This window comes from Zootoca vivipara, chromosome 5 (assembly GCF_963506605.1).
Source record: "Zootoca vivipara chromosome 5, rZooViv1.1, whole genome shotgun sequence".
Lineage (NCBI taxonomy): Eukaryota > Metazoa > Chordata > Lepidosauria > Squamata > Lacertidae > Zootoca > Zootoca vivipara.
Window position 1 is genome coordinate 6,651,288 of NC_083280.1, and position 26,469 is coordinate 6,677,756.

General features: G+C 44.9%; 1 protein-coding gene across 1 annotated transcript in view; it reads left to right on the forward strand.

Moving 5' to 3' along the window:
* LOC118093816 (cytochrome P450 2J1) overlaps positions 1–20,522 on the forward strand; it is a 50,443-nt gene extending 29,921 nt beyond the window's left edge. Inside the window, exons 10-18 of the mRNA XM_060274302.1 lie at positions 920–1,021; positions 5,012–5,174; positions 5,450–5,599; positions 6,572–6,732; positions 8,632–8,805; positions 14,957–15,098; positions 17,679–17,866; positions 18,203–18,344; positions 20,289–20,522. Coding sequence (XP_060130285.1) covers positions 920–1,021; positions 5,012–5,174; positions 5,450–5,599; positions 6,572–6,732; positions 8,632–8,805; positions 14,957–15,098; positions 17,679–17,866; positions 18,203–18,344; positions 20,289–20,494 — 1,428 coding nt within the window. The 3' untranslated portion in view covers positions 20,495–20,522. The remainder of the gene's footprint in view (positions 1–919; positions 1,022–5,011; positions 5,175–5,449; positions 5,600–6,571; positions 6,733–8,631; positions 8,806–14,956; positions 15,099–17,678; positions 17,867–18,202; positions 18,345–20,288) is intronic.
* The last annotated feature ends 5,947 nt before the right edge of the window (positions 20,523–26,469 follow it).

The following is a 26,469-nucleotide window of genomic DNA, read 5'->3' on the forward strand; positions in this document are numbered from 1 at the left end:
TCTCGCAATGAGGGGACCGCCAGAAGGCCCTTGGTACTGGACCTCAGTGTCCGGGCAGAACGATGGGGGTGGAGACACTCCTTCAGGTATACTGGACCGAGGCCATTTAGGGCTTTAAACTGTGCTCGGAAACGTACTGGGAACCAATGTAGATCTTTCAAGACCGGTGTTATGTGGTCTCGGCGGCTGCTCCCAGTCACCAGTCTAGCTGCCGCATTCTGGATTGGTTGTAGTTTCCGGGTCACCTTCAAAGGTAGCTCCACGTAGAGCGCATTGCAGTAGTCCAACTGGGAGATAACTAGAGCATGCACCACTCTGGCGAGACAGTCTGCGGGCAGGTAGGGTCTCAGCCTGCATACCAGATGGAGCTGATAGACAGCTGCCCTTAACACAGAATTGACCTGCGCCTCCATGGACAGCTGTGACTCCAGAATGACTCCCAGGCTGCGCACCTGGTCCTTCAGGGGCACAGTTACCCCATTCAGGACCAGAGAGTCCTCCACTCCTGCCCGCCTCCTGTCCCCCACAAACAGTACTTCTGTCTTGTCAGGATTTAACCTCAATCTGGATTGAAACACTGTTTTTAACATTCTTAAGGACCGCAAGTGCTGTTGCAATCCTTACAAAGTGAAATACATTCCGAGAACTACCGTAATTAAATACTGTTCGATGCAATAAATCTTGCCACACACATCTTCAGTGTAGGCTATATAAAAGGCTGTTGGTGAATGAAGAGAGACAAGTAACAATATATTTGAAGAGAAGCAACATTCTATTGGGAAATCTACGTTCCAGTGCATGCAGCTGTACTAGCAAAATAAATTGGCAGAGAAAACATAACAACAGGAGAATGGCTGGGATTTTGGAAATTTTGGTTTTTGTGCTGGTGGCTTTTCTGATTCTGCACTTCCTGAGACAGCTTTGGTCACACAGACGCTACCCTCCTGGAACTTTCCCACTTCCTGTCATTGGAGGCCTGTGGCAGATTGGGAGAACACTTTCACAAGATACTTTCCTGAAGGTACATCTACTAGTTGAGTAAGAAGTTGGTTTAATAGAACTGCCGATTATTTTATTTTTACAGCGATTGGGGAGTAAAGTGTTGTGTTGGTAAAACCTCCTGGAAAATGGAAGTGGTACATTCAGTGCAACTTGACAATTGGCTTAATGGAAATTGTTAGTTAAATATTTGTTCCTCTGTTCATCAAAACTGCAATTTGTTCTACAGGTATTCTGCATACTAAAGGTAAAAGGTAAAGGACCCCTGGACAGTTAAGTCCAGTTGAATTCGACTATGGGGTGTGGCATTCATCTCCGCTTTCAGGCCAAGGGAGCTGATGTTTGTCCACAGACAGTTTTCTGGGTCATGTGGCCAGCATGATTAAACCACTTCTGGCACAATGGGACACCATGATGGAAGCCAGAACGCACAGAAATGCCGTTTACCTTCCCGCCACAATGGTACCTACTGTATATATCTACTTGTGCTGGTATGCTTTCAAACTACAAGGTTGGCAGGAGCTGGGACAAAGCAACAGCAGCTCACCCCGTCATGTGGATTCGAACTGCTGACCCTTGATCAGCAAGCCCAAGAGTCTCGGTGGTTTAGACCACAGCGCCACCTGCATCCCTACTCTGCATACTATAGCAACTTTAGATGTACACATGATAAGTTCAATTAAGTGTTTCAATTTTCTCATCATAACAAATCTTATCTGGCTTGTTTACATCACCAGTAATCATTTTTACATATAATACCAAATTGATTGGCTGTATGATTTAGATTTTCCGAATCCAGGGAGGGTTTCTTATAGCCCTTATAATTCTTTATATATTGCTTAATATGGATAATTTTGTTTTATGGGAGACATTTTGCCCCACATACATATATAGAATATTACATTGTATAGACAAATATAAAGGCATTCCATGTGTAAAAAAAGAACGAAACTCATTCTATATATATATATGTGTGTGTGTGAAATTGCAGCCAAGATAAAGTACTGTATACATAAAGTTGTTCTTTTCTTTTCTTATGTATCCCTGAATAATGTATATGTGTTTGTCCCACAAGATCATAGGAGACATTAAATACAGGGCTATTATCGGACAGCTGCTAATTTTCCTTTCTTGGGCAAGGTTCTTCTTTTTCTTCTTTTAAATAATTGGGCAATGTTCTTGAGCAGGTGGTTGTGGATCAGATCCAGGCTCTCCTGAAAACACACACACAAATTTTCTAGATCATTTCAATCTGTGTCGTTTCAGGCCCAGTTTTGGCCCAGAAACAGCTTTAGTTATCCAGTATGATAGCCTCTGTAAGGAGAGAGACAGGGGAAATGTGTCCATATTACAGTAATTCTCCTTAACCTCTCAGCAGCTATTGATACCATGGCCATGGTATCCTTTGGGAGCGGCTGTCCGAATTAGGGATGGGTTGCACTGATTTATTATAGTCCCAGTCCTACTTCAATGGTCACTTCCAGAGGGTTAGTTTTGGAGAGTGCTGCTTGAGTCCATGGAGACTTCAGTGTGGGGGTTCACTAGAGTTCAATTTTATCCCCTGTTTTATTTAATATCTAGGGGATGCGGGTGGCGCTGTGGGTTAAACCACAGAGCCTAGGGCTTGCCGATCAGAAGGTCGGTGGTTCGAATCCCCACGACGGGGTGAGCTCCCGTTGCTCGGTCCCTGCTCCTGCCAACCCAGCAGTTTGAAAGCATGTCAAAGTGCAAGTAGATAAATAGATAAATAGTAGATAAATAGATACCGCTACAGCGGGAAGGTAAACAGTGTTTCCGGCTTAGTCATGCTGGCCACATGACCTGGAAGCTGTACGCCGGCTCCCTTGGCCAATAACGCGAGATGAGCGCTGCAACCCCAGAGTCGGTCACGACTGGACCTAATGGTCAGAGGTCCCTTTACCTTTTACCTATTTAATATCTACATGACACCACTGAGTGGGTTCATCTGGAGTTTTTGGAATGCATTGTCAGCAATATGCTGATGATGCACAGCTCCTTTACATCTGAAGCTGTGGCAGTGGATGTGCTGGACTGATGTCCTGCCTTGGTAATGGATAAGAGCTCAATCCAGATAAGACCGAGGCTCTGTAAGTGGGTGGTTCCCTGGATCAGATGGATGGGAGGTTGCCTGCTCTTGATAGAATTACATTCCCTCGGAAGGAGTGAGTATGCAGCTTGGAGGTCCTTCTGGATCCATTGCTGTCCTGTGAGGCTCAGATGGCATGGAAGTGTCTTTCATCAGCTTTGGCTGGTGGCTCAGCTGCACTCCTTTTGGGTCTGGTAACCTCCAGGTTAGATTACTGCAATGCATTAATGTTGGGCTGCCTCTGAAGATGGTTTGGAAGCTTCAGTTGGCCAGGTTGCTCACTGGTCTAAGGCAGTTTGAGCAGATAACACCAATCCTGGCCCAATTGCACTGGCTGCCAATTTATTTATGGGCCCAATTCAAAGTGCTGGTTGTGACCTATAAAGTGTTAAACAGCTCAGGACCACTGCTCAAGGACTGCCTCTCCCATATGAACCAACTTGAACCCCTGAAGCCCTTCTTCATGTGCTCCCTCCATGAGAGGTCCAGAAGGCATCCCCCCTGTTTGCGGAATGCAATCCGCAGGGATGCTCTCCTGATCCCTTCATCACATATCTTTAAGTGCCAGGCGAAAATGTGGCTGCATAAGGAACTTACACATGAGCCGAGAGGTAAGAAGGGCATGTATTAAGAAATGGAATAATTGAGAAATCACGAAGGAAAAGAATGCATGCTTAGCCAACAGTTGCAAGGAGGTCAGGTGGGCCAAAGATCAGAATGATCTCAGGCTTGTATGAGAGGTTAAATGTTATCCCCAATGAATAAGGTATAAAACTCCCCAGGGAAGGAGAGTCCACCATGTGTCATGAGAGTTGTTGAACAGCTCTTACTGTCAGAAAGTTCTTTCTGATGTTTAGTTGGAATCTCCTTTCTCATAATTTGAATCCATTTATTCAGGTCCTATCCTCCAGAGCAGGAGAAACCAAGCTTGCTCCATCCTCCATGTGACAGTACTTGAGACATTTGATGATGGCTATTATAGCTCCTCTCAGTCTCCTCTTACCTAACATACCTAACTCCCTCAACCGTTTCTCATAACAATTCCTCTTCTGCACAGCTTGTCAATATCCTTCTTAAATTGTAGTGCCCAGAACTGGACACAGGACTCCACGTGTGGTCTGACCAAGGCAGAATAGAGTAAGACTATTACTTCCATTAACTAAGACTTCTGTTGATGCAGCCTAGAATAGCATAAGCTTTTCTTTTTTCTTTTGCATCAGGCTGTTGATTCATGGTAAGCTTTTGATATGCTTGGTTCTTCCCATCTTGGGTGATGTTCTCAGTGGGTCTTCTCAGTTGCCACATGCCCTGCTTCTATTTTCTCCTTGTCTGATCTAGCCCAGTTAAAGGCATGTCTCCAAAAAGACAGAACTATTCAACAAGAAAAGATAAAGGCAGTGAAATTTCAGCAGGTTAAAGATTCCCACACCCACTTCTTGCAACAATTGGGCTGCCTTGAAATATACTCACTGCGAGAAGCAAAGCTACAGGGAACCAGGCAGAGGGCCTTCTCGGTAGTGGCACCCGCCCTGTGAAACACCCTCCCATCAGAGGTCAGAGAGATAAAAAAAAACTACCTGACATTTAGAAAATACCTAAAGGCAGCCTTGTTTAGGGAAGTTTTTAATCTGTGATATTTGATGTATTTTAATGTTTGTTGGAAGCCGCCCAGAGTGGCAGGGGAAGCCCAGCCAGATGGGCGGGGTATAAATAAATTATTATTATTATTATTACTACTACTACTACTACTACTACTACTCTCTGGTGGTGAGGAAGAAGGCTTTGCCACTAACCAGCTCCCTGAATGCCTGTCACAGTGGCAATGGGCTGTAGTCACAAAAGCTTGCAATAATATGCTATGTTTTAACATGACAGTTCTCTTTTCTACTTTGATGCTAATGGCAGCTGGCTAAGCAATATGGAAACATTTACACTGTATGGATCGGACATCAACCTATGGTAGTACTGTCTGGATTCCAAATGGTGAAAGAAGGCCTTACAAACCCACCAGAAGTCTTGTCTAAACGACCGGTGACCCCTTTCATGGAAGCTGCTCTTAAAAAAAAGGGTAAGTTGTTGAGAAGGCTGATGGGTTTTGCTGGCGCTATCTCAAGAGAAGAGTATAAAGTTGAAATCTGAATTGCCCATCATATCCATGTGACCACTTCAATAACATTATGAACACAAATAATCATGAATGCACCATAAAAAGGATATCGGGGCATTTCAGAAATGCACAGGTATGATCTGCACTAAATTTGGCCTCATCTTGGTTGGCTGACAATTTTAAAAATATGGCATTTTTGTGAGTAATGTTTTCTCATTGATTCCTTCCTGTTTTAGGTTTGGTATTTTCAAATGGTCACACCTGGAAGCAGCAGAGACGGTTCAGTGTCATTACTATGCGGAAGTTGGGTCTGGGGAAGACAGGCATGGAGCTCCAAATACAAGAGGAAGCCCATCGTCTTGTAGAGGTCTTTGCATGTGCAAAAGGTATGTGATATTACCGTATTTATATGAATCTAATGCACCCTCAAATCTAATGAACAACTCAGTTTTGAAAACCTTGAAACCAAAAATGTATTTGCTGGCAAATGCAAATGCGCCATCAAATCTAATGTGCACCCTAATTTTTACAATGTAATTTAGCCAAAAAAGGTACACATTGTTGTTGTTTAGTCGTTTAGTCGTGTCCGACTCTTCGTGACCCCATGGACCAGAGCACGCCAGGCACTCCTGTCTTCCACTGCCTCCCGCAGTTTGGTCAGACTCATGTTGGTGGCTTCGAGAACACTGTCCAACCATCTCGTCCTCTGTCGTCCCCTTCTCCTTGTGCCCTCAATCTTTCCCAACATCAGGGTCTGTTCCAGGGAGTCTTCTCTTCACATGAGGTGGCCAAAGTATTGGAGCCTCAGCTTCAGGATCTGTCCTTCCAGTGAGCACTCAGGGCTGAATTCCTTCAGAATGGATAGGTTTGATCTTCTTGTAGTCCATGGGACTCTCAAGAGTCTCCTCCAGCACCATAATTCAAAAGCATCAATTCTTCAGCGATCAGCCTTCTTTATGGTCCAGCTCTCACTCTTTCCTTCTTGGATCACTGCCTTGTCATGGCGAAGGGCCTTGAATAACTCAGAGAAGCTATGAGCTACGCCGTGCAGGGCCACCCAAGATGGACAGGTGATAGTGGAGAGTTTAGACTAAACGTGATCCGCCTGGAGCAGGAACTGGCAAGCCACTCCAGTATCCCTGCCAAGAAAACTCCAAGGTACACATTACAGTACATTCACGTAAATATGGTAAGTAATGATGCTAATACCTCTCCCAGGTTGCAGAGATCTTTATGCATAATCTCTGCACATTTTCGAATGGAATTTCATACATTTTCACTTGTATTCAAATATTTTTAAAATAGCAATTGATCCTAGCAGCTTTCCGAGATATAACTGTAAATGATTTCATTTGTAGGGCAGCCACATGATTATTCACTCCCCATCACTAATGCAGTGTCCAGCTTGATATGTGTTTTGGCTTTTGGATACCGATTTTCTCTTGAAGATGAAAAATTCCAACAATTGATCAATGCCATTGATTGCCTCTTGAAAAATGGAAATACCTTACTTCACCTGGTGAGTAGTGTTTTGATTCCCAGAGGCCCTAACTCAAATAAGCATTCACAGAACATTATGATAGTACTCCTAAATTTTAGGGGTTCATCTACACTTCCACAGCCCCCCCCGAAAACCTGCTGTTTACCACTGAATTGGAACAAATGCCTGTTGCTTTTTCTGTGAGTTGATTTTTCAATTCAGTGATAAACAGTGGGTTGTCCTGGGGAAAGTGGCAGGAAAATGAAAAACCATTTGGATCCATGTCCATGAGCCCTCAGAGTACTTGATTCATTGGAGGGATATGTGAATTTAAATCCGGGTTGGATGGCCTGTCTTGTATGCCTCCTTCCAGCAACTTCTGCAGCCAAGCTGATGCCAAGGAAGGAAAGTTCACAACCTCCCGAGGGAGTTCCATTCCATTGTCAAAGAGCTCTTACTGTCAGAAAGTTCTTCCTGATGTTCAGTCAGAATCTCCATTCTTCAAAACTAAAGCCATTGGTTCAAGTCCTACCCTTTGGAGCAGGGTATAATGATAATGATTGATAATGATAATGATAATAATTAGCACTATTCTAGAAAAAAGGTCAAAGGCTTTTGCATAGTCAATGACTGTGTCGACCACAGCAAACTATGGCAAGTTCTTAAAGAAATGGGAGTGCCTGATCACCTCATCTGTCTCCTGAGAAATCTCTATGTGGGACAAGAAGCTACAGTTAGAACTGGATATGGAACAACTGATTGGTTCAAAATTGGGAAAGGAGTACGACAAGGTTGTATATTGTCTCCCTGCTTATTTAACTTATATGCAGAATTCATCATGCGAAAGGCTGGACTAGATGAATCCCAAGCAGGAATTAAGATTGCCGGAAGAAATATCAACAACCTCAGATATGCAGATGACACAACCTTGATGGCAGAAAGTGAGGAGGAATTAAAGAACCTTTTAATGAGGGTGAAAGAGGAGAGCGCAAAATATGGTCTGAAGCTCAACATCAAAAAAACCAAGATCATGGCCACTGGTCCCATCACCTCCTGGCAAATAGAAGGGGAAGAAATGGAGGCAGTGAGAGATTTTATTTTCTTGGGCTCCTTGATCACTGCAGATGGTGACAGCAGTCACGAAATTAAAAGACGCCTGCTTCTTGGGAGAAAAGCAATGACAAACCTAGACAGCATCTTAAAAAGCAGAGACATCACCTTGCCGACAAAGGTCCGTATAGTTAAAGCTATGGTTTTCCCAGTAGTGATGTATGGAAGTGAGAGCTGGACCATAAAGAAGGCTGATCGCCGAAGAATTGATGCTTTTGAATTATGGTGCTGGAGGAGACTCTTGAGAGTCCCATGGACTGCTAGAAGATCAAACCTATCCATTCTTAAGGAAATCAGCCCTGAGTGCTCCCTGGAAGGACAGATCGTGAAGCTGAGGCTCCAATACTTTGGCCACCTCATGAGAAGAGAAGAATCCTTGGAAAAGACCCTGATGTTGGGAAAGATTGAGGGCACTAGGAGAAGGGGACGACAGAGGACAAGATGGTTGGACAGTGTTCTCGAAGCTACGAACATGAGTTTGACCAAACTACGGGAGGCAGTGCAAGACAGGAGTGCCTGGCGTGCTATGGTCCATGGGGTCACGAAGAGTCGGACACGACTAAACGACTAAACAACAACAACAATAGTAAGGGTTGCAGTCATCTAAGTAGTGCGTGAATGCCCAATTCACTGCCAGCTGAAGTGATATAAAAGCACTTTGCTGCATGCCATCCACTGGGTCAAAGAGCGCCCACAGATATTTAGCCACAGCCTCAATAATAATCCAGGCCATGATTCTGAAGTGCCAGTCCAAATGAGTTTGTGATAGACCTTGTTACCAAACCAATTTGTGGTAGTGACAGGTTTTTGCTTTCTTCTCGCCTGCAGCTGTATGAAGTCTTCCCATGGCTCATGAAACATTTCCCAGGGCCTCATAGGAAGTTATTTGCCTCCGCAGACTTGGTACTTTCATTTGCAAAGGAGGAGTTAGAAAGGCATAAAGAGCAACGAAAGGATGAGCCGCAGGATTTCATTGATTTCTATCTACTTCAGATGGAGAAAGTAAGCATCCGCTGTCAGCTCGAGGCACTTGGGGCCTGTCCACACTACAGTGCGTGTTTGTGTCTCAGTTCCCACTTACCGGTACTTTGTGTAGTCCAGATGACATTACCCTCAAACAGCACCTGTCTTGATTCTTTCCCTCTGTAAATTTGGGTGTACATGATACAGGGATAATATGATGATTTAGCTAATAATTCAAATTTAGCTAATGCCGCAGAAGACAGAATTAGGATTCAAATGACCTTAACAGAGAACTTGGCTGAAACCACCAAAATGAATTTCAATAGGGACAAATGTAAGGTTCTGCACCTAGGCAGGACTAACCAGATGAACACATGTGAAAAGGATCTGGTGGTCTTAGTAAACCACAAACTTAACATGAGTTAATATTGTGATACAGCAGCAAAAAACCCTAATATTATTCTAGGCTGCAACAACAGAAGTAGAGTGTCCAGAACAGGGGAAGGAATATACTGCTCTACAACTCTATAATTCTATGATTCTAAGATAAATTGGGGGAAATTGGGCACCAAACATTTTGGGTTACAGATTATTTATTTTGGTTGTTTTGGCTGCTCCCATATCAATGCCCAGTACTTCCTGAATGCTTTACTGTAACGACTTTTCTTGTTGGCGCAGCACTTTGGTTTTTTGGAAAAGTCAAGCTTTTTGTAAGCTTCTGCAAAGATATTTACGGTAGGATGGTTTGAAGGTCATCCTCTGAGTGTGCACACACACTAACTTGTCATCAGCATACTGAAGCTCTATGATGGACGTTATGGCAATCTTACTCTTTGCTTTCAGCCTGCTCAGATTAAAGAGCTTTCCATCTGTTCAATACATGATTTCTACTCCAGAGGGGAGTTTTGAAAAAGTGTAGTATCATGGCAGTGAAAATAATGAATATAGTTCGAGCGATAACGCAACCCTGTTTAACACCTGATCCCACTGTGAATGGTTCACTTTGAGAGCGATTGTTATCTGTGAGTGTTGCTGTCATATTATCATGGAGGAGCCGAATGATGTTCACAAATTTATCTGGGCAGCCAATTTTCAGAAGGACAGTCCACAGGACATTACAATTTTCAGTGTCAATGGCCTTAGGTCAATAAACGCCATATACAGGGGTTGGTTTTGCTCTCTGCATTTTTCTTGAAGCTGTCGAGCAGTGAAAATCATGTCCATTGTCCCCCTAGAAGGCCGAAAATCATTTTGTGATTAAGGAAGGGTTGCCTGGGATATTGTTAAGAGACAGTTTGTTAAGATCCTTCCAATAATTTTGTTGGCGGCAGCTAATAGAGAGATATCTTAGTAGTTTCCTCAATCAGGTCTGTCACCTTTTTTTAAAAAAAAAGAGATTGATAATTTTGTCATCCCTAAAGTCTGCTGGGATCTCTTTTCTCTCCCAGATTTTTTTCGATGAGTTTGTGAAGTTGTTGTGTAATTTCAGTTCCACCCACTTCGAAGACTTTGGCAGGTATCCCATCAGGTCCGCTGGCTTTCTGGTTTTCATGTGGTTAATAGCTGTACACAACTATCCCAGATTTGGAGATACTGCAAGCTCATCTCTAACTTGGTTTTGTGGCATTTGTGAGAGAACCTCAGCAGCTATGGGCGAGTTGCTGTTAAGGAGATGTTGATAATATTCTTTCCACTGCAGTGCAATAGCTTGTTTATCTTTTAGAAGTGTGATACCGTCTCCTGAGCGTAGGAGGCATATGCCAAGATTTATTGGCCCATAGATGTTCTTTGTGGCTTTAATAAAACTCTGTGCCTCATGAGTGTCAGTTAAGCGCTGGATCTCTTGAGCTTTTTTTTTATCCACCAGGTGTTTTTTTTAGTTCTCTGGTTCTTCTATGAACCTTAGCCTTAGCGTTGGCAAACGTCATTTAGCATTGGCAAACGTCTTTTTCTTAGTGGGACAGTTTCTGTCTCTTTGCAAGATCTGAAAGGCCTTCCTTTTCTTGTTAATAATGTTAGTTAATTAGTTAATTTCACTGTCATTTTCATCAAACCAGTCCTGGTGTTTCTTGGTTTGGTATCTAATACCAGGTGGCGCTGTGGTTAAACCACTGAGCCTAGGGCTTGCTGATCAGAAGGTCGGCGGTTCGAATCCCTGTGACGGGGTGAGCTCCCGTTGCTTGGTCCCAGCTCCTGCCAACCTAGCAGTTCGAAAGCATGTCAAAAATGCAAGTAGATAAATAGGAACCGCTACAGCGGGAAGGTAAACGGCGTTTCCATGTGCTGCTCTGGTTTGCCAGAAGCGGCTTTGTCATGCTGGCCACATGACCTGGAAGCTATACGCTGGCTCCCTCGGCCAATAATGCGAGATGAGCGCGCAACCCCAGAGTCGGTCACGACTGGACCTAATGGTCAGGGGTCCCTTTACCTTTACCTTTTAGTTTGTTTACAGGCTGCAATAATGGATGTTTTTAGCTTAGTCCAGTGTTCCTCAATGTTAAGGGAATTCCTTAAGAGTCGTTTGGAAGCAGTCCCACTTGATAGGCTCTTGAAGGGCTTGAGTGTTTATTTTGTGCCTTGCTTTCCTTCCTTGAAGCCTGCGTTGAGGTATAATCTTGATAGCCATCGTGGAATGTATTAATCAGTGCTCTGTCCAGCAGTTGTCGGCACTCATCATAACTCTGGTAAGGAGCACATTATGGTGATCTTCAGCTCGGAGAATTACATAGTCTAAAAGGTGCCAATGGTTTGGCTGAGGGTGCCTCCAAGATGTTTAAATTTATTTATTTATTGTCAAAAGGGTGTGTTGGTAATATGGTTGTGCACTGCACATATTGTCAAAAGTAAGATTCTGTTCTGGTTGCTGTTGCCAATTCTTTCCCATTAGTCTCAGGCCACAGATCAAAATCTTGCCCAACTGTTGCATTAAAAACACCCCCCTTAGGAATCTCTGATAACGTCTTCATCGGCATCCAGTGCTGGTACATAAGCACTTAGAATAGTAGCCTGTTGGTTTGGGGCGAGTTTTATTTGAAGGGTTGAAAGTTACTTATTAATACCAGTAGGGACTTCTGATAAGAGCACCACAAAATTGTTCTTGATAGCAAAGCCTACTCCATGTATTCAACATTCTTGTTCAGGTAGACCTTTCCAGAAGAATGTGTAGCCTCCTTTTTCTTCCTTCAGTTTTCCCTCATCTGCTCTTTGAGTTTCATGAAGTGCTGCAATATCAATGTTAAAATGTCACATCTCTCTTGCAATGATAGCAGTTCTGCGTTTGGGACGTTCATTATCTGTGTTATCCAACAAAGTCAGTATATTCCATGTTCCAAAGTTCAATTGTCTTTTACGACTGCTGGGCAGTGACCCCAATGGGTGTGGTAATCCAGTCGTGGAAAAAGGGAGGCAGGCTATGTTTAGGGCACTTTTTCTAGCCCCTCCCCCTTTTCAGGGTAAACACAGTGGATCCAAAGTCATGGACTCAGTTGCTGAGCTGCTCAACTGCCTCATTTCTTCTGTCAGAACGAATGAATCTGTATCCACCACCCATGTGCCAAATTCATGACTAGGGGCTTCCTGCCCCTGTTACCATTTGCCGGCCATGGGACTTTTTTCGGTTTGGGTTTGGGATGGGTTTTTGGGAACACGCCTGTGAGTGAATTTGTTTTATGTGTGTAGGTCAGTGCACGCTGACCAATGCACAGTCTTCGCAGTAAGGCTTTGTTCCCATGGCATGTGTAGTCACGATGACCGGTAGATTCTTATCTGCTGCAGCCTTCATCCGCCTTCACAGCCGTTGTAACATACCGCTTGTTATCACCCGCCTGTTCTGCCATTGAGGACTTCTTTGATCATTCTTTGTCTAGCTCCTCCCCATTGACCTTACTGCCTTGAGTGACCCTGCCGGGAGTATAAGACTCCTGATGGCTTCGCTCACAAGGGTCATAGGCATGTGCAAGTCCATTCACCACGACAAGGTGATGATCCAGCGAGTGAGGATCCTTTCCTATACCCTTTATAATGCTGTGTTACGAGTTTGAGGGGGAGTAGGCTGAATGCCGATACCCTTCTAATGCCTCGGCCCTGCTTCTAATTCTTGGGATAGCCAGACTAGCTTCCTGGTGAGAAAATGGGTGTTTAAGGTAACAAAGGAAGTGGGTCTGTGCAAGATGGGAAATGGGGGGGGGCTCCTCCAACTCACAGGTAGTTAGAAAGACAAAGGCCAGGGTTGGGAGCAGAAAGTGAAGTGATGAGCTTGAATGCTAGAGACAGCAAGCTGGGAAGCAAGAGAAACAACAATGTTTGATTTGAATCCAAGGCTGTGGCTATGGGGGAAACAAGGCCATATTGGGATGCTGGTGCTGTGAACTCCTCCATTGTAGGCCCAGGCTGTATATGTGTGTAAGTAAAAGTATCATAAAGACACAATAGTCTCCGTTGTGCCTCATTCTAAAGGAAACATGAATCCTGGGTAAGTGCCTGGAACTCTTGGAATCTTGCACCACTTGGAGATTGGGGTGGCGAGCAACAGGCAGTTTAGACGACTACTCCAGTCCATGACTGTGTATAATAATAATAATAATAATAATATTTATACCCCGCCCATCTGGCTGGGTTTCCCCAGCCACTCTGGGCGGCTTCCAACAGAAAAATAAAACAAAGCCTCTCAGATGTCTTCTAAAAGTCTGGTAGTTGTTTTTCTCTTTGACATCTGATGGGAGGGCGTTCCACAGAGCGGGCGCCACTACCGAGAAGGCCCTCTGCCTAGTTCCCTGCAACTTGGCTTCTCGCAACGAGGGAACCGCCAGAAGGCCCTCGGTGCTGGACCTCAGTGTCCGGGCAGAATGATGGAGGTGGAGACGCTCCTTCAGGTATACTGGACTGAGGCCATTTAGGGCTTTAAAGGTCAGCACCAACACTTTGAATTGTGCTTGGAAACGTACTGGGAGCCAATGTAGATCTTTCAAGACCGGTGTTATGTGGTCTCGGCGGCCACTCCCAGTCACCAGTCTAGCTGCCGCATTCTGGATTAGTTGTAGTTTACGGGTCACCTTCAAAGGTAGCCCCATGTAGAGCGCATTGCAGAAGTCCAAGTGAGAGATAACTAGAGCATGTACCACTCTGGCGGGACAGTCCACAGGCAGGTAGGGTCTCAGCCTGCGTACCAGGTGGAGCTGATAGACAGCTGCCCTGGACGCAGAATTTACCTGCGCCTCCATGGACAGCTGTGAGTCCAGAATGACTCCCAGGCTGCGCACCTGGTCTTTCAGGGGCACAGTTACCCCATTCAGGACCAGGGAGTCCTCTACACCAGGGAGTCCTGTCCCCCACAAACAGTACTTCTGTCTTGTCAGGATTCAACCTCAATCTGTTAGTCGCCACCCATCCTCCAACTGCCTCCAGGCACTCACACAGGACCTTCACCGCCTTCACTGGTTCTGATTTGAAAGAGAGGTAGAGCTGGGTATCATCCGCATACTGATGAACACCCAGCCCAAACCCCCTTATGATCTCTCCCAGCAGCTGCATGTAGATGTTAAAAAGCATGGGGGAGAGGACAGAACCCTGAGGCACCCCACAAGTGAGAGCCTAGGTGTCTGAACACTCACCCCCCACCACCACTTTCTGAACACGGCCCAGGAGGAAGGAGCGGAAACACTGTATAACAGTGCCCCCAGCTCCCAACCCCTTTAGGCGGTCCAGAAGGATGTTATGGTCGATGGTGTCAAAAGCCGCTGAGAGATCCAGCAGGACTAGGAAACAGCTCTCACCTTTGTCCCTAGCCTGCCGGAGATCATCAACCAGTGCGACCAAGGCAGTTTCAGTCCCATGATGAGGCCTGAATCCCAACTGGAAGGGATCCAAATGGTCCGCTTCTTCCAGGCGTGCCTGAAGTTGTTCAGCAACCACTCGCTCAATCACCTTGCCCAAGAATGGAAGATTTGAGACTGGGCGATAGTTGGCCATATTGGCTGCATCTAAAGATGGTTTTTTAAGAAGCGGTTTAATAACCGCCTCTTTCAGCGGGTCTGGGAAGGCTTCCTCACGGAGAGAAGCATCTACAAGTATCTTCCTGCAAATTCACCTGTAAAACAAAGCATTAGGTGTTGTGCTAGGAAGACCACCCTTCCCCCCCAAGGTCAGATACGATTTCGTGTGGACATTTCACCTTTTCCATTATCGTCAACAGAGCAAGGATGACCCCAACTCTACCTTTGATGAAGACAACCTGGCAGAGTGTGTTCTTGACCTCTTTATCGCAGGGACAGAGACAACTGCTGCTACTCTGCAATGGGCACTGCTCCTCATGGTGTCTTATCCAGATGTTCAAGGTGAGGGAGAACTTTGCAATGGAAGCAAGCACCTCTCTGGATCTCTGTAGAGAAGAGCTTAGATTTATTTGCTTTTTAGTAGCAGATTGTAATTCTTCCAAGGTTTCATATTGGGTGGATGACAGATATTTATTCATGGTTGCACCCAAATGGTACAACCTTTCCTCATGGGGTGTTACTCCAACCCCATAATCATGTGTATTGCCCTTTTCTGAACCTTTTATATAAAAGTAGTTAGTATGATGGAAACAGGCAACTCACCCAAAACCAGTTTCTCTGTTGTGAATGTGTTTTATTGTCTTTGTGGTGACTGTATTGTTTTGTTTTAAGATTGCTGGACTTCCAATTCCAAACAAAACGTTTTATTATTTCTTAAAAAGGTAGAACACTGCTAGGCGTAAGACTGCAAACTTAGGCGTTGTTTCCTTCTGCTCAGTCACCAAGATCTGCTGACTTGTTTCATCCAGTTCTGACTAACATTTGCGCTCCAGTGCTTAAAACAAACAGCAACCTATTCCCACAGTAATCAAGAGATCATTCCCAGAAAACTGGGAATGTCGTTTGGTTCCAGAATTTCTAGTAACTCTAGGATTTCCTTACAAACAGGTATAGAGTGTGCCATTTCCCTGTTCTATGTGGGAATGCATAAAGGTTCCATAAATGTGCTTTTATTTTGGAATTTTGTTTGGCATTTAACCTCTAGGCCCCTCTATATTCCAACAGACTCCAGAAGAGAGGCCTGTCTTCAGGGAAAGGGGATTCTGCCCAATCTTGCTGACAGGCTGATGGTACACAAAACCCCTATAAAAAGAACCCCTTCAAAAACTTGGAATGGGATGTCAATCCACATGGAGGAAGCCTATGACTTGAATTCATTTCAGGGTTGGTCTGCTTCCTAGATATGCTTCAGCTCCTGGGCAGCATCTGCTTCGCTCTCAGAAATAGGCAGCTTTGCCAAGAGGAGAAGCCTCCATTTTGTCTTTGCCTCAAGGGATAGCTGCTAAGGAGAGGAGGAACACAGAGCTGCCCTTACTTTACCTTCTGTGGTCTCAGTGCTTGGTCTTTTGTCAGCCGCTAACTCTTCTCCTCAGCGTGGCACAGTGGTTAAGAGCGGTAGACTCGTAATCTGGGGAACTGGGTTCACGTCTCCGCTCCTCCACATGCAGCTGCTGGGTGACCTTGGGCTACTCACACTTCTCTGAAGTCTCTCAGCCCCACTCACCTCAGAGTGTTTGTTGTGCGGGAGGAAGGGAAAGGAGAATGTTAGCCGCTTTGAGACTCCTTAGGGTAGTGATAAAGCAGGATATCAGATCCAAGCTCTTCTTCTTCTTCTTCTCAAGAGGGAAGGGAAGAAGCAGCTGCTCTCTCAGGAGAATAGGGAGCCAGAGCTCTCTAGAATCCCCTCATTATACTTAATTCCTAACAACCATTTTAAGTACCACCGCACGAAGTTGCTTGTTTTCCCCCTCACACTCCATCCACTGGGAGGCAACGCCCCCCCCCCTAATATGAACCCCCCAATTAAGCAAGTGTGCTACTAATTTTCACTTTTTAAAAACCGCACTTGCTAGGTCTCAGTCATGCTGTTAGGCTGTTAGCCATCCTTCTCCCCTTTCCAGCTCTGTCTCTCTGGCACTGAGAGGAAAAGGCAGGCCGGAGTTACCAGGCTGCTATTGGTAAAATTCCTGAGGTAAAAGAAAAAGGAAGAGAGGCCCCAGAGGACTCTGTGGGGCACCTTCACTCCTCCTTTAGTATCTGTGGGCTCTAGTTGTGGCCAAATGCCATTTTGCTGCTGCAGCAAGCTGCTTAATCCCTGCTGCTCCTGCCACCTCCTTGGCGTTTTCTACATTGCCTCCAAAGATGGCAGCAGCAGGAGGGTTTGTTGGCCCTCAATCTGACTCAGGAGCATCATCGCCAGCTCTCCTCCTCTGCAACACGCTTGTGCCTGCTTTGCAGATTTCACCACAGAGGTGTTTGCCTTGGGGTTTGGCTGAGCAGGGCACAGTGTGGGTCACCACTGTGGCCAAGCAACCACTTTGCCAGGAGGAAGACAGGGGGAAATGGGCAGCCATAGAAGTGTGCTAACTAGCCTCCATGCACTGGCTGCAATTCTGTTCTGTGTGGGAGAGAAGCCAGGCATACTTCCAGCATTAAAAACTAGGCGCTGAGTTTCAGCAAGGGCAGAACTGAGTGGGTGAAAGAAACATTTGATCTGGCTCCTGATGAAATAGACTTCCCAGAGAGTAAGGAACTCCCCTTTGAATTTGTGGAAACACGAGAAACTGGCTGCTACTGAGTCGGGGCCAGGGTCCATCCAGCTCAGTATTGCCTACACTGGCTGCCATCAGCTCTCCGGGATTTCAGGGAAGGAACATTCCCAGCCCTACCTGGAGATTCTGGGAATTGAATCACGGACCTTCTGCATGCAAAGCAGATGTTCTACCACAGAGGAATATACCTTTTCCACATGCAGCTGCATTTATTTAATTGTTAACCCTATACAGCTTGATTGTCAGAAGTTTCTCAGATTTAAACCAGGGTATTTTAAAATAAAGCTTCATTTCCCACTTTTCCCTGCAGATAAAATCTACAAGGAAATGGAAGATGTTTTTGGTTCCTCCCTTTCCATTTGCTATGAAGATCGAAAGAAACTGCCTTACACCAACGCGGTGATGCATGAAATTTTGCGTGCAAAATATCCCTTATTAATTGGGATCCCCAGACTAAATGCAAAGGATTTGGAAATGCATGGTTTTCATGTTCCAAAGGTACAGGATATAGATAAGGCAGCAGTTGTATATTTTGAGAGCAAAGAGCACTTAATAGTGGCACTTTAAATGCACACATGTAGCACAAAATCTGAGGGAGAAAGATCTCCCCTCTCTCGAAAAGAAATCTGAAGATTAATAACCTGAAAATTAATAAATTCTATTATGAGAAATACATGCTATCTTCTGCTGCACCAAATCAGAATTTGAATCAAATATTGTTTGTATTGACTGTATCTCTATATGTGAGAAATGTGTTAAGATTTGGGGCAGTGAATGGCAAAACTTTTTCTGCTGGTCCAGATGCGTTCTGAGACAGCTGTTTCTTCTTTTCAGGGGGCATTTGTTGTTACAGATCTGAACTCTGTCCTTGTTGATCCCACACGATGGGAAACACCTGAAGAGTTCAACCCACACCACTTTTTGGACAAGGATGGAAATTTTAGGTCTAGAGAAGAATTTCTGCCATTTGGAGCAGGTAAACATAGAAATAATTTATGGTCATGTTTAGTAGCTTGTTTCAAACAAACTGATGGTCAATGTTGATTAAACAGAGTGAGGGCCATGAATGGATCCCCTGTGGTTTAAAAATCAGGTTGGGGTCATCATAGGTGCCTTCTCACACTGAAGATAGTAGGTGCCTGCAATGAAGGACTTCAACTTTGCCCATTGACTTTGTGGGGGCCCTGCCCCACAAATACATTATTGTGGGTGCTGAAGCATCCCTTGCCCCCTGGAGTTAGCTCCAGTGGGGGTCATAGTGCTGATAGAGCAATGGATTTAGCACTCTTCTTCCACGCCGTTTTTCTAATCTGAATTCTCCCTCCTTACAGTAGGAGTAACGATCCAGATGTTGTTGTGCAGACAACCATTAACTCTGCTGCAAATTGCATTCATAATATTTTTTTGTGTGTGGCTATTGCAGGAGGTGACCCCAGAACAAACAGTTGCTCGAGCTTCTTCCCTCTCTCTTTCCGTCTCTCTTTCCATTTTTTCTTTTTGTTTTAGCTTCTGTTATCTCCATCACTGTTGCACTTGGTAGATGCCATTATTGGCCACCAGGTGTCTGCTCTGAGATTCACACACAGGCAATGTGTGATTAAATGCACTTTGATTTATTCCTTCTCTTATGCCCTTCTGGCAGTAGTTAGACCTGCTTTCCCAAAGTACTACATATAGTGAGTGATACAACCATGACCTGTATGCTCCATAACCAAATGCTCATGCTGCTTTCAATCTTCCTTTGGGAACTGCAGCCACTCAAGGTCAGCTTCCAGTATTTCCTGGAGCAAAGCCAGCACCCTCAGCATGGGCGTAGGCAGGGGGGCAGGAGGGGGCAATTGCCCCCCCTAGAAGCAGGGCCACTGGCCAGCCTGCCCCACTGCCCGCCCGGTGCCGTCTCCCTTCTCCCTGGCTGGCTGTGGGGCGGGCGGCGGGAAAGCACCAGAGCCGCGCAAAGCGTTTGGCTGGCTTTCCCTCCCTCCGCCCCACAGCCAGCAAGGGAGAAGGGAGACGTCCCTTCTAGCCGGCTGGCTGTGGGGCGGGCGGAGGGAAAGCCAGGCAACCGCTTTGCGCGGCTCTGGGGCTTTCCCTCCACCTGCCCCAGCGATTGCAGAGGGGGAGGAGGGAGTCGGAGCAGCCCGATTTCGGGCTGATCCTGGCTCCCCCTCGTCCCTTCCTATCGCGTAGGGGGGGGGAGGGAGTCGGAGCAGCCCGATTTCGGGCTGATCCTGGCTCCCCCTCGTCCGTTCCTATCGCGGAGGGGGAGGAGGGAGTCGGAGCAGCCCGATTTCGGGCTGATCCTGGCTCCCCCTCGTCCCTTCCTATCGCGGAGGGGGAGGAGGGAGTCGGAGCAGCCCGATTTCGGGCTGATCCTGGCTCCCCCTTGTCCGTTCCTATCGCGGAGGGGGAGGAGGGAGTGGAGCAGCCCGATTTTGGGCTGATCCTGGCTCTCCCTCGTCCCTTCCTATCGCGGAGGGGGAGGAGGGAGTCGGAGCAGCCCGATTTCGGGCTGATCCTGGCTCCCCCTTGTCCGTTCCTATCGCGGAGGGGGAGGAGGGAGTGGAGCAGCCCGATTTTGGGCTGATCCTGGCTCTCCCTCGTCCCTTCCTATCGCGGAGGGGGAGGAGGGAGTCGGAGCAGCCCGATTTCGGGCTGCTCCGATGTGGCCCCGCCCCTTGGCCCCGCCCCTTGCTCCCCGCCCCTTGTCCCCCCCCCCTGATTTTCATCCTGGCTACGCCCCTGACCCTCAGGATGTCAACCCAGAGAATTAAAGGGAGATGTGTTGGGAGTAGCTGTTTTCCAGCTTTCTGTTGTTGTTGTTGTCATGGCTAAAACTACTTGTTGAGCAAATCAGATGAACTGGAGAATAGATGGAGTTGGCTATGACTCACGTGCTGCTTTCCCCTTCTTTCCTTTGCAGGGGCCCGAGCCTGTGTGGGAGAGCAGATGGCCAAGATGGAGATATTCATCTTCCTAACCACCCTGTTGAGGGCTTTCTGCTTCCAGCTGCCAGAAGGAGTGAAAAAACTCAATAAAAAGGCTGTTTTGGGGCTGACATTGCACCCCTATCCTCACAAACTCTGTGCTATTCCCCGCTGCAGTGCATCAGGAAGCCTATCAAAATAATTACTGTAGTTTGTTTATTTATTGCAATAAATTCATCCATCATTCTTTTCCCCTTGGCTTTCTCAGTTCTACTATCACTGGATCAACAAAAGTCTCCTTCATTTGCAGTTTCTGCATACGTACTCAGGACTGAATTCTCTCTCTGATCTTACATATTTTTTACTCTGTGCCATTCAAAGATGAAAAGGGAGCCTATTTGTTGAATCTGCTCTATGGTAGTATTTATTTTCTCAGCTTATGAAGTACTGTACATGGTATGTTCTCCACTAAGTAGTGCAGGGGTTCCCAACAAAATTTTCTTGAGGACCCCTCATCGAGCCGCTATTGTGACAAGGACCCCCATTAATTCCTAATCCTAAAATTAAAAAGTGAGAGCCAAATTAAGTGTCTTTTTATATTTTATATTTATACGTTTTTTACAGTTACAACAGAGTACTCCATCAGTATACAGTTTTAATTTTCAGTTCTTAATGAGATGAACCACTTTTTAACGAACGGTCCATTTTTAACTACGCGAACTGTAGCTTCCGCGAAAAACAACGCTTTGTTTACAAACACTACTGTTTTGCAAAGAGGCAGCGCACGCCAAGGAGGAGGGAGGGGAATGGAGAAGCTACCTGCACAGTAGCGCACAAATGAAGCCGACGCGCGCAAAGCATCTTGGGGAGGTGAGTGTTAGTAGAATGTGTGCGCTGCCTCTTTGCAAAACAGTAGTGTTTGTAAAGCGCCACCTAACGGCATACAGCAGAACTACTGCCTCTATCTAATTCTAGTTTTGCGCTAGACTCTGCTCATGCAGGAAGCGGCCCAAACAAAAAATCTGTTATCATACGAAATATATTTAATATATTTTTTATTCTAATAGCATCTTGCGGACCCCTCTGGCATAGCTCGCAGACCCCTGGGGGTCCCCGGACCACCTGTTGGGAACCACTGAAGTAGTGAATAAGACATTTAAAAGGGAGAATTACATGCTGAGACGGCTCCATAGTGGAATTTTGTGCTGTGTTGACATGCTAACCTTATTTGTAGCACAAAAACATAGCTTTTTTCGATCCAGAATCGTTCATGCTTACCCTCAACACACTGCTTTCAAAGTAGGCTGATTCTAGATTCTTCTCTCACCTCATATGGCCCAAGCTGCTCTCGCTGAGCTGCTTCTCTCATGGCTGCAGTGCACCTCCCCCTGTATTCAGTAGCTCTTGAAGTAACACTTACACCCAGGTATCAATCGACCTTTTTTTCTGAACAAACGTAGGAATGTGTTGTGTTTTTAAAGTATCCCAAGGCTCTTCATTGAAGCTGCAAGATTAACAGGGCAATGTCTCTGGAAATAAATGATGTACTGTAGTACCTTATTGCTCACTTAAGTGTGGATTTAAGATACTACAAAACCAAAAGGAAGACGATTTTCCTTGGTTTGTTTTTATTAACCTTTTTTATTAACCTCCTCTTTGCTTTCCTCTTTGCAAAGTGCTGAGAAAAGGAGGCAACACATCGACCAATTCTTGGGCAAACTGTTTTAATCTGTGGTAAACCATAAACCAGACAGTGATCCAGGGTAATCATCTGTTTCGGTTAATGCTTCTTCAGTTTTATAACTAAAATAAATCAAATAAATATAAGTCAATAATCATGTCATACATACTATTAAATAATACATTATAATCAGGTCAATAGCCGGCATGGACACGAATCTATACAGTCCATATTATTTTTCCTCTTTGCAAAGGGCTTGGAGAACTTTTAATATGCCTCCAGAATAAGGCCATTGCTGACTTTTCACACACACCATTGCCTGGCAAAACAAAGCAGAAGCAGAGAGAGAAAGAATGCAAACCACCATAAGTCTCACCTTTCCCCTGGGATGCCCTTTCCATGAGAATTACGCCCTCCCATCCCTGTGAATAGTTAAGGAAAACATGAGGTGGAGCTGCCAGCTGCCATGTCTAGTTTGGTCCTGACATTGGCTCTTGGTGGCAAGCCACTTTACCTGTGTAGGTGGGGGAAATGCCGCTGTAAAGCAGTAAAGAGGAAAAGGAAATATTGGGGAAACCTGTCACCTGGAAAAGAGCTTCCTAGATGCTTCTCCCCACACCCTAGCTAGCAACAGCTTTACTTCTGGTTTAACCTACAAGTTTCCCTATCTCCCTGCCTGACAAGGGCATTTTCTATACTTAGTATGCATAGAAAGTGGGCTTTTAGTACCGCAGCTCCAGCCGCCTGGAATAAGTTGCCAGCCAAAATCAGAAAAGCACCTAGTATTTTGATATTTAGGCACCTTATTTAAAAAAGGCTAATTCATGTAACCCTATCATTTTACTCAATAACAGCTGTATGATTTCAGAAATGGTTTTATACAATGGTATACAAGCAAGTTTTGCTCAGAAATGGCCCATTCAAATTAAGGGCCCTAACTCAGTCATGTCTATTAATTTCAATGCTTGTACTCTGCGTAAAACTTAATTGAATATCCAGGGCCAACTTCAGAGGGTGGCAAGTTGGGGACGTTTGGCAGGGACCCAAGGCCAAGAGAGGACCCAGAAGTCTAACAATGTTTTATTTAAACTTTATTTATTTAATATTTCTTTCCTCAAACCAGAATTGTTCATGTTTGACTGCTTTCATTGTATGCTGATTCTAGATCCTGCCATCCACAAGTGGCAACTTAATATGTGAAAACCCTCCTCATGATTGTGTTTTTCATGCCTTTCCTCTGTGCACATGCCCTAAATCAGTGATGGGCAACTTTTTGAGCTTGGTGTGTCAAAATTCGCCAAAAAACCGAGCATAATACGGTTTGTCACTTCGAGAAAAAAACCATAATTTCACGATATTTATGGTTTAAATGACAAAAATGTATAATTGTAATATATAACTGTATTTAATAAACCAAAAACTAATTATTTAACCAAACCAAACCAAAAACCCCTTATTTATCACAAAGTGCCCAGAGTTGTTGGGATTTTTTGGGGGAGTTGCTGACCAAAGTTTTGGAGGTTTTTTTGGGGGGGGGGGTGCCTCAAAGCTGCTGCGCTTTTTTGGGGAGAAAGAGAACAGAAATATATGACGAATAATACCTTCGCTGGAACTAACACGCAGCACCGACATAGTCTGCCAAAGTGCCAAAAAAACCAGCACAGAACGGGTTCAAAAACGCACGCTGTTACACCCAATCATTGTCTGCCAAAGTGCCAGAAAAACAGCACAGAAAGGGTTAAAAACCAATCTCTGGCTACCAGCAACAACAATAACAACAAAAAGGACCAGAGTTTTAACAGCGGAGACAAGCTCTAGCAAAGACAAGCTGTAGGAGGAGTGGGAGAACAAATGGGGGCAAAACAACAACAGCAGCATGAATGGGGCGCGTGCCAGCAGTGAGGGCTCTGCGTGTCACGTCTGACATGCGTGTCATAGGTTCGCCATCACTGCCCTAAATGAATCAAGAAGGAAATGGTGATTGTGATCATGCTATATCACCCTTCCACAATGCCACTGGTCAGGAGTAGATACTTCCTGTGCCACCATTGCTGGGATAGTCTATATCTGTTTTCAAATGGACACACTGTAGGGTAACTCAACGTAGGGCTGGGAAAGATTCCCTCTTTGAAAGCTGCAGAGCTGCAGACAACAAAATTACATTATTAGTACAAAATGGCTGCCAGGAGAGCAGCATGGCAGCAAAAGATAGAACAAGACAACTTCAAGACAAAAGCGCAAGTGAGAAAATGGCTGCGTGACTCGGCTCTTTTGTGGAGTCAGCCAGAGCCACGTCCATCTCCCAGGTCACATGCAGGGGGAGGATGATCCAGTCAGTGGAACAGGAAGTTACACTGAGTGGATGTTCCCCTGCCTGTGCCCACTCTAGGGAAATAAGGAATGTTGCATTTGACTGTACCAATGGATTACATCCAACAGGTTGCCCTGTATGATGACCTCTGTCAGCAGAGAGACAGGAAAAATGAGTCCCTGTTAATTTTCCTCGACCTCTCAGTGGCTTTTGATACCAATAGTAGTAGTAGTAGTAGTTTTTATTACGGCCATTGGCCCATATCAAAACAACAATAACAACAATACATCATGTAATCATTTACCGATATAATTTGAACAATTTTCCAATTTAAAACGGCCTCTATATATACATATTTCCAATTAATTAAGACAATTTTATTCATCCATCCATCCATCCTTCTAAAACATAATTTAAGTTCTATCAAATAAAATTGTAATTTTACAACTAAATTTTGATTCCCATTAATGGTTATTTGTTTTAGTTGAGCTATCGAAATCATAAAGTGATCCATTTCTCTTCTTATAAAATAAAACATTAATCAAAAATCTGGCGACCATGAGGGATCTGCTCGACTCTACATCATTCAATAAGTAAGTTTATTGGGCTTCCTTAGTTTTGTCCACAATTTGCGATAAAAATGGACACAGAAACCTGGTCCGTGCAGCCAGATGTAATGGGCAACAAAAGATTATATGGTTCAAAGATTCTATAGAACCACTGTTACAGTCGCATAGAAGTGAAATCTGGCCGTTGGAGAGTCTATTACTTATGACATTTGATGGGAAAGCATTGAATCTGGCCTTTATGAAAGCATACCTGTATGTTGCAATGGATAGAGTAGGCTTTTGATACCATTGACCATGGTATCCTTCTAGAGCGGCTGTCTAAGTTAGGTGTAGGTGGCACCGCTTTGTGGTTGTTCCAGCCCTACTTGGATGGTTGTTCTTAGAGGGTGTTGTTTGGAGAGTGATTCAGTCCCATGGGGTCTTCACCGTAGTGGTCCATAGGGTTAAATTCTATCCACTATGCTTTTAAACCCCACTGCTGAGCATAGCTGCCAAGTTTTCCCTTTTCTCACGAGGAAGCCTATTCAGCATAAGGGAAAATCCCTGTAAAAAAGGGATAACTTGGCAGCTATGCTGCTGAGTGAAGTCCCTACCGGCCATTAATGAGTGACCCTCAACCCTTCGAATAAAACTCACCAAAAACTGACAGGCTACTATTATAAGGATGCTGATGAAGACATTAAAGAAAAGTTTTACTCTCAGTTGGATACCTTCCTATCAGAGACACCTAAGGAAGATAAAATTATCCTCCTGGCTGATTTTAATGCAAGAGTTGGGTGAGATTTTGATCTGTGGCCTGGGACTACTGAGAAAGAAGGAATTGGCAACAGCAACCAGAACGGAATCTTACTTTTGACAATATGTGCAGTGCACAACCTTGTTATTACCAACATACTCTTTCGACAGAAAAATAAATTTAAAACTTCATGGAGGCTTCCTCGGTCAAACCACTGGCACCTCTTAGACTATGTTATTGTCCGTGCTAAAGAGTGCCATGATGTGCTCCTTACCAGAGCTATGACGAGATAGAAACTGTGCCACTAAGAAATAGACCTATGCCAACGCTAAGGCAGAGGTTCAAAAAAGAACCAGAGAACTGAAAAACACCTGGTGGATAAGAAAAGCTCGAGAGATCCAGCACTTAGTCGACACTCAAGATGCATAGAGTTTCATTAAAGCCACAAAGACCATCTATGGGCCAATAAATCATGGCATATATGCCCCCTACGCTCAGCAGATGGTACCACACTTGCACTGGAAAGAATATTACCGACATCTCCTTAACCGCAAGTCTCCCATAGCTGCTGAGGTCTTCTCACAAATTCTGCAAAACCAAGTTAGAGATGAGCCTGCAGTATCTCCAAATCTGGGAGAGTTGTGTACAGGTATTAACCACATGAAAACCAGAAAGCCAGCGGACCTGATGGGATACCTGCCAAAGTCTTCAAAGTGGGTGGAACAGAAATTACACAGCAACTTCACAAGCTCATTGAAAAAAAAACTGGGAGAGAGAAGAGATCCCAGCAGACTTTAGGGACGCTATCAATCTCTTTAAAAAAGGTAACAGACCTGATTGCAGAAACTATCGATATATCTCTCTATTAGCTGCAGCCAGC